The sequence below is a fragment of the Galeopterus variegatus genome, unplaced genomic scaffold, assembly GCF_000696425.1.
Source record: "Galeopterus variegatus unplaced genomic scaffold, G_variegatus-3.0.2 Scaffold545, whole genome shotgun sequence".
In the NCBI taxonomy this organism is placed as follows: domain Eukaryota; kingdom Metazoa; phylum Chordata; class Mammalia; order Dermoptera; family Cynocephalidae; genus Galeopterus; species Galeopterus variegatus.
The window spans coordinates 59,386-73,312 of NW_007726656.1; the positions used below are offsets into that span (position 1 = coordinate 59,386).

The following is a 13,927-nucleotide window of genomic DNA, read 5'->3' on the forward strand; positions in this document are numbered from 1 at the left end:
TTTGCAGTAATCCAGAAAAGACACAGGAGGCTTTGACTAAGGTAGTAGTAGTTGTAAAGAACAGAGAAGAGGATTTAAGGATGTAACTAATAGATTGATGTGGAGGTTTAGAGAAAGAAGAATCAGGGATGTCTCCTAGACTTTTAGCTTGAGCAACTAGATAAATAGTAGTGCTTTTTACTGATGGGAAGAGCAGAGAGGGGAGGGGCAGGTTTAGAGAAGAGAAAATCATGCTTTGATATTGGGCTTAAGGACCTGTATGATAGAGAAGACAAGGTAAAAATGTAAGTATAATTAAATTTCTAAAGTCAAATATAACAATACCTAGATATGAATTATATTTCTCTAGTGCTGCATAACAAAGTACCCCAAAACTTAGTAGTTTGAAAAACTGAATATTTATTATCTTGTGGATTCTGTGGGTCAGGAATTCAGGACCAGCTTAAGTGGGTGGTTCTGATGCAGGGTCTCCATGAGGTTGTGATCATCTGAAGGCATGACTGGGACTGGAGGGTCTGCTTCCAAACTCACTTACATGGTTGTTTTCAGGAGCCCTCTTTTCTTCACCACATAGTCTTCTCCACAGAGAAGTGAGATACACTGTCATTACTGCTACATTCTGTTTCTTAGAGCAAGTCCTTAAGTACACGCAAAGGAGGGGAATAGGCTACACTTTTAAGAAGAGAGATTCAGAGAATGTGAGGGCATCTTTTTAAACCCCGAGAGAATATAAAAAGAATAAGTAAAGCAAGCCTAAAGCCCATCTAGAATCATCAGATTATAGCTTGTTCCTTTGATGATTCTTGTTTAGTATGAGAATGGTAGATTTACACTTGTATTCCCAAGATTGACTGTAAAAGGGGAGTACACTTGCCTACCCTTCATATATGCCAAGTCTCTATTAAAGACAAGCAGTTCTGAAAGAAACAGCCATCACAATCTGAAAACATATTTTATCCTTTGATTGAACCTATTTGTCTCCCATCGCATTGTTCATTAAGCCAGTATCATTAGGTATCAAACATATTAATTATGTCTTTGTATTCTCATCACAGGTTATTGCTTACAACTCAGAAGGTAAAAGTAATCCAAGTGAAGTAGTAGAATTTACTACCTGCCCTGATAAACCAGGAGTACCTGTAAAGCCTTCAGTTAAAGGAAAGATACATTCACACAGTTTTAAAATAACTTGGGGTAAGATATTATGCATATTTATACATTATTACTTTTGTATTTGATTAAAATAATTTGAATAGGAACATAATTTTTAAGATACTTGAGTATATTTATTAGCTCAAGCCAATCCAATAAGAAATGTGAGAGTAGTCATTTATTAGAGATCTTCTTTGTGGAAAGTTTGTACTCATATGTGCTAAGTTCAGATTTGATACAGGAGGAAGTTGGGAACCACTATAAGATCAAGAGCAGGGGCAGCACTGTGTGAAATGAAAGATTACTGAACTTGCAGCTAAAGTCACCTGGGTCATCCTGGCTCTCATGAGAAATGAAAATCAGTTATTCATTTAAAACACACATTTACTAAACACCTGCTTATATACTAATTAGTGGGAAAACAAAGATTATGTAAGCTTGATCTTGCCTGAAGAATGCAGATCAATAAAAATGCTGGTATTTATAAAATATCCAAAAATCCCAAACAACCTTAAAATCTAAATGAATGAGATATCATGCAGCCATTAAAAATTGTTATGAGACCCATATTTATAAACATGGAAAAATATAGTAAATTAAGTGAAAAGCAGGTGGTAACAGCATAGAGTAACAGGTACTAGTAATAATAAAGCATTGCAGGTGATTCTTAAACAATCATAGTTTGGTATTCTGTTTATTAAGATTTCCAGTCATTTTTACATTGTATATATTTTGCCTAATACCACTTTTGCTTCTTTGGGTAGATCCACCGAAAGACAGTGGAGGAGCAGCCATCAATAAATATGTAGTGGAGATGGCAGAAGGTTCTAATGGTAAGAATAGCAACTAAAAGTTGGTAGATTTATTCCAGTCAGTCTGTCTCTACTTTTCATGACTTTACATTTTATATGTATATATTAATTTTTCTTTTTTTTTTGGTGGCTAGCTGGTGTGGGGATCTGAACCACTGACCTTGGTGTTACAAGGCTGTGCTCTAACCAACTGAGCTAACCAGCTAGCCGTACATTTTTTATTATATCTTTTTGTTCCTCTTGCTTTTCATTTGGCTACCATAAAAAGATGTTTGCTTCACTTGGGTTGTCCTTGATTTTTTCTCCTTTGTAGCAGTTAGAATTTTGCCCGTTATGACCCACTTTAAATTGTGATCTACAGAAATACAGTTAATCAAATGTAAGACTGATAATACACCTATATTATTACATTTACATGGTTTTTTTTTTTTTTTTGTCTTTTGTCTTTTTCCGTGTCCGGCAACGGATCGCAACCCTCAGTGTTGCCCCCGTACCGGACCGGGGACCGGCAACGGGATTGCAACCCTCGGCATTGCTCCCGCGCCTCGCTCAGCCAGTGAGCGGGAACCGGTCTGCATGTGGGATCCGAACCCTCGGGCGGGAGCGCCGACGCGCTTCCCAAGCGGCGCACTTACCCAGTGCGCCACCGGGCCGGCCCTACATGTTATTTTTTTTTCTCATTTGTTTACGTTGCTTGGTCCCAGTATACTTAGACTAAGTCATTAAATACTATAAAGTCTTCTGAAGATTAGTTTATTCAGTTAGATTTACACCTACATGTATCAGAGGAAAATTATCTTCTGAAATTTAACTCACATTATACTAGCTCTAGTAATAAATTTTATGACTAGCGAACTTTAATATGAATCACACATTTAGCAGTCTTTATTTCTATGAAATGACCTATTCACTACAAAAAACTAAGGACGTCTTTTAATTAAGACTAAACTTTCTATGGTATTGGTTCTTTCTCCTCTTTATTATAATGTTATTACTGGGCCAGTAAACACATTTAAATTGCTTTATTAAAAGCAAATTATCAATCTAAGCCAAAGTCTGTACAGAGTTACAGAGATAGATTTCACTTCAACAAAGCCATGCAGATTTGTCTAGGAAGCTGCTCACATAAAGAAAATTAATCATTTCCAGGAAACTCAAAACAAGCTTAAATTGTTTCTGACAAATTACATAAATACTTATTTAGTGAAGCCAGGATACCTGCCGTGTCCATGATACCAAAATGTTAAACATTACCTGCAGATGATTGAACACAATTCCTCATCTTACAGGAAACAAATGGGATATGATATACAGTGGCACTACCAGGGAACATCTTTGTGATCGACTGAATCCAGGCTGTTTCTATCGTTTACGAGTTTACTGCATCAGTGATGGAGGACAGAGTGCGGTAATGCTTACATGTAGATTCCTTTTTTTCTTTAAAGTTTGGCCAAATGGATGGGATCACCAGATGCCACTTCAAATATTGAAATGTAGAAAAGTGATTTCTGTAACGTGGGTGGTTAATTTTATAGTGACCAGAATATTCTAATATGGTTTTTAGCTCCCAGTAAGTATTCAGTGAATATGTGTTTCCTGGTTGGTGTTTACCTTTGGAAAAACAAATATACAAAAACACTGGAGATAATTTTATGAGGATAAATTTTAGGATATTGCTCAATAACTGTACAAAGAAGAAATAGAGATAAAATAATTTTAGACTGTTTTACTGCTCTATAAATTATGTGTATCAAGACACACCATAAAACATCACTTACTATTTAAACCTAGTTCCTAATATTTACTTATTTCAGAAAAGTTGGTCATTATTTTATTGTTTCAGACCCAGTAACCAAAATAGACTTGAAGTGTGCCATTGATTATATATAAGACATTTATAATGTTTTTTAATAGGAGTGACTCCCCCCCCCCCCAAAAGATGACCAGTAAGGGGATCTTAAACCTTGACTTGGTGTTGTCAGCACCACACTCTCCCAAGTGAGCCAACTGGCCATCTCTATATAGGATCCGAACCCATGGCCTTGGTGTTACCAGCACCACACTCTCCCAAGTGAGCCAACTGGCCATCTCTATATAGGATCCGAACCCATGGCCTTGGTGTTACCAGCACCACACTCTCCCAAGTGAGCCAACTGGCCATCTCTATATAGGATCCGAACCCATGGCCTTGGTGTTACCAGCACCACACTCTCCCAAGTGAGCCAACTGGCCATCTCTATATAGGATCCGAACCCATGGCCTTGGTGTTACCAGCACCACACTCTCCCAAGTGAGCCACAGGTCGGTCCAGAAAATGTCTTTTAAAGTAAAACCAAAAGACTTTTTAAAAAAACATGGCGTAGAAACTAAAAGCGATACCAAATATCTAGAAAGGTGCCAAATACCTGGAAAAGCCTAGCTGATTTTAGAATTATTTTCAGATGGAAAGTAAGGAAAGATTTGTTTAATAAATAAATAAAATACAGTATACAGTAAAGCAGCCAAAAAGTCTAAACCTCCCAAAAAGAAGGCAAATGGTATTTAAAGAATGTTAAAACATCTCTCCTTAGAGGAGACTTGGATATCACTTCAGACAGGATCTAAAATACTGCCATTAATTGTGTTGGAGGTTGCTTTTTTGTTGTTCATTATGGAAAGAAAGGGAATGGTTTGTTGGAGTTCTTTTTCCATTAACTTGCTTTGTATATAGTAGCCTCATAGTATGTGTCTTGATTTCGTGTATAAAAAATTTGAGTTTTATTCAGAACTTTATTCCTTTTCAGTTATAGTCAAGTGCAATTTCAAATTATTGGTACAGTCTTTCTGTTTGTATTATTTTCCTTTACCAAAAGCAATCTGATTATTTAGTTTGGGGCATTTTTGTTTTGTTTTTGCTTTTGTTTTGGCAGGTCTCTGAATCTTTACTTGTGCAGACTCCAGCTGTGCCTCCTGGCCCATGCCTCCCTCCCAGATTACATGGTAGACCCAAAGCAAGAGAAATACAGTTACGATGGGGTAATTTCCATTTTGGTAATAAATTATAATAATTAAGTTAGAACTAAAAGTATTCATCTTGTTAAATTGTATAAATCTGTCAACTTTTAGGACCCCCTCAGGTTGATGGTGGATCACCCATTTCCTGTTATGGTGTGGAAATGTCTCCTGTAGAAAAAGATGAACCTAGAGAAGTCTATCAAGGTTCTGAAATAGAATGTACAGTGAGCAGCCTTCTTCCTGGAAAGACATACAGCTTCAGACTGCGTGCAGCTAACAAAATGGGGGTAAGAAAGATCTTGTTCACTGAATTATAATCACAGTGGTATTTCATTTTAACATATATCATCACATCCATTACTTGACCATTTTGCTTTCAACATGTGACTCCAGATTTTATAATTTTTAATAAGCCTACATTGGTAAATAAGAGAGAAAGTCAGCATATTCACAAATTAATTGTTATGGAATCATGGTATTTTCAAACCCCACTTAGAATATTTGACACTTAGGAGTTCAGCTGGGCTAAAGTTTACCTTTCGGGTGGAGCTAAAAGGATTTATTTAGTCAACTTAAGAGTAGAAGCAAACTGTGATTCATTTTTTTGCCTAAGGAAAAAAAAATTTATTTTAAGCATTTCTAGATTTTTGTGGATTTTTAAAATATTTCTTACATATTCATACAACTCCATAAAACAGACAAAATAGGTTATATCTCCATTTTACAGCTGAGGAAACTAGGGCTCAGAAAAGCTAAATACTTTGCCCACAATCACACAAACTAGTAAGTGATAGAGATAAACCTCAAACCCAGGTTTGTCATAATCTAGACTCTTTCCACTCAGCTATGACACTTCTCATCTCTTTGCAATAAAGCAGGTTTCTTAAGGACAAAGCAGTCCTCAATTGAGTAACACTGATTTTTTGAGCTGTTCTATAATGAAAATTTCACAAAATTAAACTGATGTCTCTCTTCTCCATTGTTTCAGATTTTAGTGAACTCTACAATATTTCATATCCTGTTTTCCAACTGAGTTCTTTATTTATATCTGTAAACTTATTTTTAAATTTGTTATATGTCAAATTTATGTACTCTGTTGGCAGTACTTGTATAAGTCATTCCTTTCTCTATGAAGTTATCATCTTGTCAGCCTCACAAGGCTGCAGTACACTGAAATAGCATCTTTAATGCTAACACCTTAATTTACATTTTTGGTTTGTAATTGGCAAAATCACCTTAAGTAAATATTTATATATTTCCAGAGAATATACATTTTACACTATTCTAAAGCTATTCCAGATTTTAAAGTATAAATTATGCCTACCATCTCCCATTCCTTTAATTGGTATCCGTTTCTTCTCTCCTCATGTAATTTCTTCTAACATCCACCTACCTAATTTCCTAATGCCCTGCCCTTCTTACAAAAACAAGTTCATGAAGGAATAAGGGGCAGTCAAAAAAGTACAGGTTAAGCATTTCTAATCCAAAAATCCAAAATCTGGAAAATCAACTACAATGCATATTGAGATGTTAAAAAAATAAAATAAAATAAATCCAAAATCTGAAGATCTTCAAAATCCATGACTTAAACTGAGCACAGACATGACACCACAAGTGGAAAATTCCACATCTGAAAAATACAAAAAGCCTGCCATTGTTTGTTGTTGCTATTGTTTTAACAGCTGATACAGATATTCTGGTGATGCTGCTGTGCTGCTTAGTTAACCCTGAACACATTATTTTCACTGTATTAATGGTATGTCATATTTTTTACTGTTAAGTACTTATATGTGAATAAGTGTAAGAAAATGATTGCTTATTGGTAGCATGTAAATTCAGTCAGAAATGATGGTGATGCCAAACCACAGGCTGTCCACATGAGTAGCCGAGATAGTGACACCTTTGCTTTCTCTGATGGTACAGTGTATACAAACTTTGCACAAAATTATTAAGAATATTGTATAAAATTACCTTCAGACTATGTGTATAAGGTGTATATGAAACATAAATAAATTTTGTGTTTAGACTTGCATCCCATCCCAAGATATTTTATTAAGTATATGAAATATTCCAAAATCCAAAATCCAAAACACTTCTAGTCTCAAGTATTTTGGGTGGTGGATAACCCAACATGTATAGTAAGTGAAACTTAAAAATTCCCCACACTTTCACTTCCACGATTATTAAATCTTTTTACTTTCTATGAATTATTATAGAATTATATTATGGCCAAATTAATCTTGAAGGACTAAGATGTACTTAATTATTAGTGAATCTTTAAATATGGAGTTATGAACAATCAGTGGGCATTTAAAGATGAAAAATAAAACCATTGGTTATATATGTGTTTCTAGTTTGGACCATTTTCAGAAAAATGTGATGTTACTACAGCCCCTGGACCACCAGATCAATGCAAGCCCCCTCAAGTGACATGCAGATCTGCAACTTGTGCACAAGTGAATTGGGAGGTATTGTAATTTCCATAGACTTATATGTACTTTCTTAAGTAATTAGAATAGTTTAAATAAACGAATAAAGATACTATTCATTTTTATTTTCTAAATTATACAAAAGAGTAATTCCTAGTTAAATTCATGTGGTAAGAGTGAATTATTTTTCCTCTTTACAGCTTTTGAGTAAGGTATATTTGCATTAAAAGTATTTAGACTCTTATTCGTGATGCGCTTTATACTTTTATCAAAGGCTTTTCAGCCGCTGGTGAGCTTACTGTTGAGAACAAACATTCATAGGAATTAGTATAATACTATTTTCTGTATATTTATTATCTCCATTGTATTTATTGTATATAGTAATAATTAGTAATGATAATTACATTTTTAGTTTCCTTTGAAATTTAACAAAGAAAATGTCTTTGTATGGTTTCACATTTTATATTACTTAATAGAATTATTTTCAAGTAATTTACCTTTAAAATACTCTTTCTAAGGTGACTATTAGTCATATTTCTACTTCTAATTCAAAACAAAATTATACTTTTTGACCAATCTTAAAATCAGGTAGTCTTAATGAATAAAAATGTAAAATTGAACAGTTGCGGTTGTGCTTAAATATTTTAAAGAAATTTAAAAACAATCCAGTTTCTAACATGCTCAGGTAAAGAACATTTGTGCCTAAAAGCTAACTAATCAGTATCAAGACTAACACCTTTACCCTTTACTTAATTTAAAGGTTCCTTTGAATAATGGAACAGATGTTACTGAATATCGACTGGAGTGGGGAGGAGTTGAAGGAAGTATGCAGATATGTTACTGTGGGCCTGGTCTCAATTATGAATTAAAAGGACTTTCACCAGCAACTACCTATTATTGCAGAGTCCAGGTAAAGGTGATCAGTTCCTTGTCACTTGTTCTATCCAGAGTTTTTAGTTCCATTAGCATTTTCGTAGTCAATTTTGTGTACTGTATCACCAGTGAGAACATGTCTTTGTTAACTTGGAGGCTCTGTTAATTTGTAGGCTCTGAGTATTGTGGGTGCAGGCCCTTTCAGTGAAATAGTAGCCTGTGTGACTCCACCATCAGTTCCTGCCATTGTGACTTATCTTCAAGAAATAAGTGATGACGATATAGAAAATCCCCATTATTCACCTTCTACATGCCTTGCAATAAGCTGGGAAAAGCCTTGTGACCATGGTTCAGAAATCCTCGCCTACAGCATAGACTATGGAGATAAACAGCCCTTGACAGTGGGAAAGGTTACAAGCTATGTTATAGACAGTTTGCAACCAGATACAATATACAGGTACATTAAAAACTATGTTAATTTTTGTCTAGACTAGAGAGACATCTTAAATAAAATAATCATAAGCTAAACTTTTTTTTTTTAAACTTAGAATACGAATTCAAGCCTTGAATAGCCTTGGAGCTGGTCCTTTCAGCCATATGATAAAATTAAAAACTAAGCCTCTCCCTCCTGATCCACCTCGTCTGGAATGTGTTGCCTTTAGCCACCAGAACCTTAAGCTGAAATGGGGAGAAGGAACCGCAAAGACATTGTCAACAGATTCTATTCAATACCACCTTCAGATGGAGGATAAGAATGGAAGGTAGGTTTTATAATTGTTTCTTTGTATATAGTTTCTTAGGTCTTAAGTATATAAATTTTTGTAAACTGTAGAAGCAAGTTTTCAAAACCAGAGTTAAGATCATCATAAGAAATAATTTTTAAGTGTGTTGTTTTCAGAATATCAGAAGATACAATGTAGATTTCCTGTTTCTAATTTATGAGTGGGATGCCAAGAGAAAAAATTACGTGCGCTGTACTTTGGTTCTCTAACCATTTACTCCTCCTGCTAGTAAAAGAAACCTAATTTTGGCTACAAAATAAACTCTTTGATGTTTACTTCCGGCAAGACACAGTTTGACAGTAAATGATTATGATTGGTTTAAGGCCTGAGATCCTTGAGGGCAGGAACTATATGTCTCAATCTCTTCCACACCCCTGACACAGGGCTGGCACACTAAATGAATACAGTTCAGTTCCTCACTGGCAGATCTCAGATCCTGTGATTAATTATCCAGTTACTTTGCTACTGTCCCTCTTATTCAGGTTCTTATCTATGCCTCTGTCTTTTACATTTTCATATATATATGTTGTACTGTTTTCTACATATCATGCTGTATACTACCCCACTAAATCATGCATTTGAATTAGTGTTACTCAAAGTACTTGTAACATTAACTATTCAGATGTCAAACTAGGGCTATTTATTCACATATCCCATGTAAACAATGCAATAAATAAACCCTCCACAGCTGTTAATCTTCTAGTATTTTAATAATTTTGAATTTCATTTTTCTACTTTTCCCTCAAAGTGTGAGAAATAATTTGCGTTATCTGATGGATTTAGAATACTAATAACAGTTTTTTCCAGAGTTTACTTTATTTTTTGTTAGGTTTTTATCTTTTTTTTTTTTTTTTTTCTTTTTGTCTTTTTTCGTGACCGGCAACGGATCGCAACCCTCAGTGTCGCACCCGTACCGGACCGGGACTGGCAACGGGATCGCAACCCTCATTGTTGCACCCGCACCTTGCTCAGCCAGTGAGCAGCCGGTCTGTATGTGGGATCCGAACCCTCGGCGGGAGCGCCGCCACACTCCCAAGCGGCGCACTGTAGGTTTTTATCTTAACCAAGTATTCAGTAATGGAATGTTCACTATCAGAAATACTTCCACTTTTAAAATAACTTACAAAATAATTTTGTGTACTGTACCACCAGTGAGAACATTACACAGAACACCACTATGGATCATTTTCTAAAATCTATGCTTATGAACTTATTATGCCTTTGTTCTTGACAGAATTTTATGTACTCTTTATAGCCTTATCTCTAAAAGGAGATTCTTTCTCTTGCAAAAGGTTTTGGTATAGCCACTTATGTTTTACTATATGGGTGAATTAATTCTTTAAATTTTTTTCATCCTTTTTCCAGCATTTTCATTTGAAGTATAGTGCAAGAAAGCTTACTGGAAACAGGTCTAATTAGTATTTGGTTGAAAGATGATAGAATAAAGATTCTAGTAAATATAAATATATTATAGAACTTTAAACTTAATTAATATTCAGCTAACATCTAGAGAATTGTTGTAGCATCTATAGTTTGTGGCCTTTGGTGGAAAATAAAGAAATTAAAACCTTTTACAATACTGTAAATTTAATATATAAATTTAATAAATTTAATCTATTTAATATCTTTGATTTTTTATCCTTCCCCTTTGATTTTTCACAATCATTTACCTTTGCCGTGGAGTGGTGTGAGATGCTACTTTAGCTGTTCTCTGGCCACAGGTTTTGTCATTGTTCAACTTTTTTCAACAGTGGTTTTACCACTGGTTTTTTTCCTATCATTACAAAAAAATGTTTCAGACGTTTAAAAGGCAAGGCATGTCCGTTACTGCTTCTTGGAAATACTGTTATTTCGGATCCTTAAATATTTTTTTCATTTTTAACCTGACTGCAGTTTTCAGACTGTGAGCTGTGTATGAGTATTCGTTATTCATCCTCAATTTCCAAAAAATTTTAAAGCAGCCAATCAAAAGTATTGGGAAATATTCAACTTATAGATAACACATTAGGTGAAGCGTATATGATACTAAACTTCCATTGAACAGTTTAAGTGGATAATTTATTGGAAATTGCATATTCTCTCATACAAATCTTTAGAAAACATCACCAAGACAGCTAAAATTATGCCTGAAAATTGAGTATTCTTTTTTTTTCCTGTAAAGACAAGGAAGATTAGAATAGAAATTTCATAGCTCAGTTTTATGCTATAGCTGACAAATTATATGAGTATGACTTTAGTTAGAAATAATTTATAATGAAAATTGTGATGTTCTGAGTATCTTTAAAAATGTGTATGTTAAAAGACAGCATTCAGAAACAAAGCTATACCAGAAGCCTGAGAAGAAACAATAACGATGGCTAGACGTGAAATTTAGCAATAGACTTTCAAGAAACCATGTCAAATTGGGAAATTTACAAATTCTGTGATTTTCATCATCTGATGAAAACCATAGAGATTTATTTAGAGTGACAAACTGTTCCTGGCATTAAATTTTTGGAGTAACTTATTATTCCTAAATAATATCCCCAACTGTACTTCTTTAGCAGTTTTTCAAACATTTTTTATAAGGTAGTCTAAGGTTTATTTAATAAAGAGTTATTTCCATTTTAGGTTTGTATCCTTGTACAGAGGACCATGTCATACCTACAAAGTACAAAGACTTAATGAGTCAACATCCTATAAATTCTGTATTCAAGCTTGTAACGAAGCTGGGGAAGGTCCCCTCTCCCAAGAATATATTTTCACTACTCCAAAATCTGTTCCAGCTGCCTTGAAAGGTAAGTTATACATCCTGAAGTTATTTTCTTTAATAGTAAATTAATATTAAATACATTTCATAAAGTGCTTTGTTTACTGTTACTAAAATTCAGTATTCCGGTATGTGTCTAGCAGTTATAACAGATCACGTAGATGAGCCCACCTACTCGGAGTTTTACTCAGTAATAAAAGCTTGTTTATCTGATACATTGATACTCAGACGAGAACTGGTTTTTGTTACTGATTATTTTAATAATCTAACATAAAAATACTGAATTGAATACATAGGCTGGTTTTCTACTAGGGTCATTTGCTATTTCTGCTATTGTTAAAGAAAAAAATCACAAACTCTGGTTGTTTAAATGTTTTGAGTTTTTGCTATTTCATTTGGACTTTGGGGAAATCCAGGTAGTCTGTTAAGCCAAACAAATAAATTCTTAGTTAACTTTGAATTTTCAATCAAATTTACACACATATACACATATGTACACACATTTGTATATACATATATCTTTTAAATTAATTTCAGAGGGGTTCTTCTTATAAAAGGACCCTGGCAAGGATTGCACGTTACGCATTTAGTGAAAAATACTGAAGTTCATTGCACTCTGAGGACTAATTACAAAGACTTCTAGTACCATATCCTGGATCATGTTCTTGAAAGTATCATTTGTTAAGCACATTTGTAGTTAGCTGGACTCTTCTTGAATACTCTTTTAATACTGTTGATTAAATGAGTTTCACTGAGTCATTTTTTTCTGTTGCCGCATCTGGTTTAGTGTCTCTTAGCCTTAAGAAGATTGCTGATTTTAACCCCTTCATATGGATATTTCAAAAATTCACCGATATTTATTTCAAGTTTAAAGCTGGGTTTTAAAGGCTTATTGATTTTAATTAAAACAAGTGTGCGTGATGTGCCAAGTTAAAAACCAATTGGATTATTTATTTATATTTGTATTCATTTCCTACAGCCCCCAAAATAGAGAAAGTAAATGATCACATTTGTGAAATTACGTGGGAGTGTTTACAGCCAATGAAAGGTGATCCAGTTATTTACAGTCTTCAAGTTATGGTTGGAAAAGATTCAGAATTCAAACAGGTATGTGCCAAGATATAACTCTTTGGATACATATTTTTATAAACATTTTATTTTTATGTACTTTCAGTACAGGATTTTACCATCTTACCTTTCTAATTCAAAAACATTTATTCATACAAACTGTGTTCCAAAGATCTCGGGATTTCAAAAGCTTTCGGGTGTGAACTGTACTTGATCAGATTATTCAGTCATTTGACAAGTATTCATTGAACTCTGTGCCAGGTGCTCAGGATACAGCTTTGAACAGAAAGTCTTTGTCTCCATGGAGCTTACATCCTGGTGGAAAAAGAAACACTAAAAGCAAATAAACATGTCTATATATATGGTATGTTAGATAGTTATAAGTGCAATGAAAAAGAAATAAAATTGGGTAAAGGGAATAGGAAGTACTGGAGGAAGGGCAGTGAGTATTATCTCATATAGGACACTCAAGTAACATTTGAACAGAGATCCAAAGGAAGTTAAATGGGGAGAAAAGGCCCTGAGGAAGGAACATGCTTGTTAAATTTGACCAGTAGGGAGGCCAAGATGACTGGGGCAGAGGGAGCAGTGACATCAGGTTGTTAATGGTAAGGGGCTGTGGGTGATATGGAGATCACGGAGGGCATTATAGGCTGTACTGTGGCTTGTACTCCACGTGAAATGAAAAGCCAATGGAGGATTTTGACCAGAATAGTCACATGATCGGACACAAGGGTCATTTTGGCTATAGTGTTAATACTAGAGTGGGATGAGCAAAACCAAAGAGACCAATAAGGAGGCTTTTAACATAATAGTAATAGTCATAATTGTAATAGTGCTATAAATCTGACAATAGACACAGTTATTGTGGAATCCTAGAGGAAGTGTCACATTCCTGGCCAAGAGATTTCGAATATAGCTCCCTGGTAGAGGATGAGTAGCAGTTACGTAGAGTGGGGAGCTGTTGATGTTTGTTATGACTTTTATAAAAAAGAAACTTTTAGACTCAAAAGCCTAATATCTATCTATAGGACTTTCATCTGATTTTCCCTTTTTGCTATAACCTCC

The 13,927-nt window shown here is 34.5% G+C and overlaps 1 protein-coding gene across 1 annotated transcript in view; it reads left to right on the forward strand.

Annotated features, from left to right (window-relative positions):
* FNDC3A (fibronectin type III domain containing 3A) overlaps positions 1 to 13,927 on the forward strand; it is a 74,078-nt gene that overhangs the window by 51,380 nt on the left and 8,771 nt on the right. Inside the window, exons 13-23 of the mRNA XM_008569923.1 lie at positions 1,056 to 1,194; positions 1,917 to 1,985; positions 3,254 to 3,372; positions 4,874 to 4,979; positions 5,070 to 5,245; positions 7,313 to 7,426; positions 8,148 to 8,297; positions 8,434 to 8,717; positions 8,809 to 9,021; positions 11,653 to 11,819; positions 12,771 to 12,898. Of these exons, the coding sequence (XP_008568145.1) occupies positions 1,056 to 1,194; positions 1,917 to 1,985; positions 3,254 to 3,372; positions 4,874 to 4,979; positions 5,070 to 5,245; positions 7,313 to 7,426; positions 8,148 to 8,297; positions 8,434 to 8,717; positions 8,809 to 9,021; positions 11,653 to 11,819; positions 12,771 to 12,898 (1,665 nt within the window). The remainder of the gene's footprint in view (positions 1 to 1,055; positions 1,195 to 1,916; positions 1,986 to 3,253; positions 3,373 to 4,873; positions 4,980 to 5,069; positions 5,246 to 7,312; positions 7,427 to 8,147; positions 8,298 to 8,433; positions 8,718 to 8,808; positions 9,022 to 11,652; positions 11,820 to 12,770; positions 12,899 to 13,927) is intronic.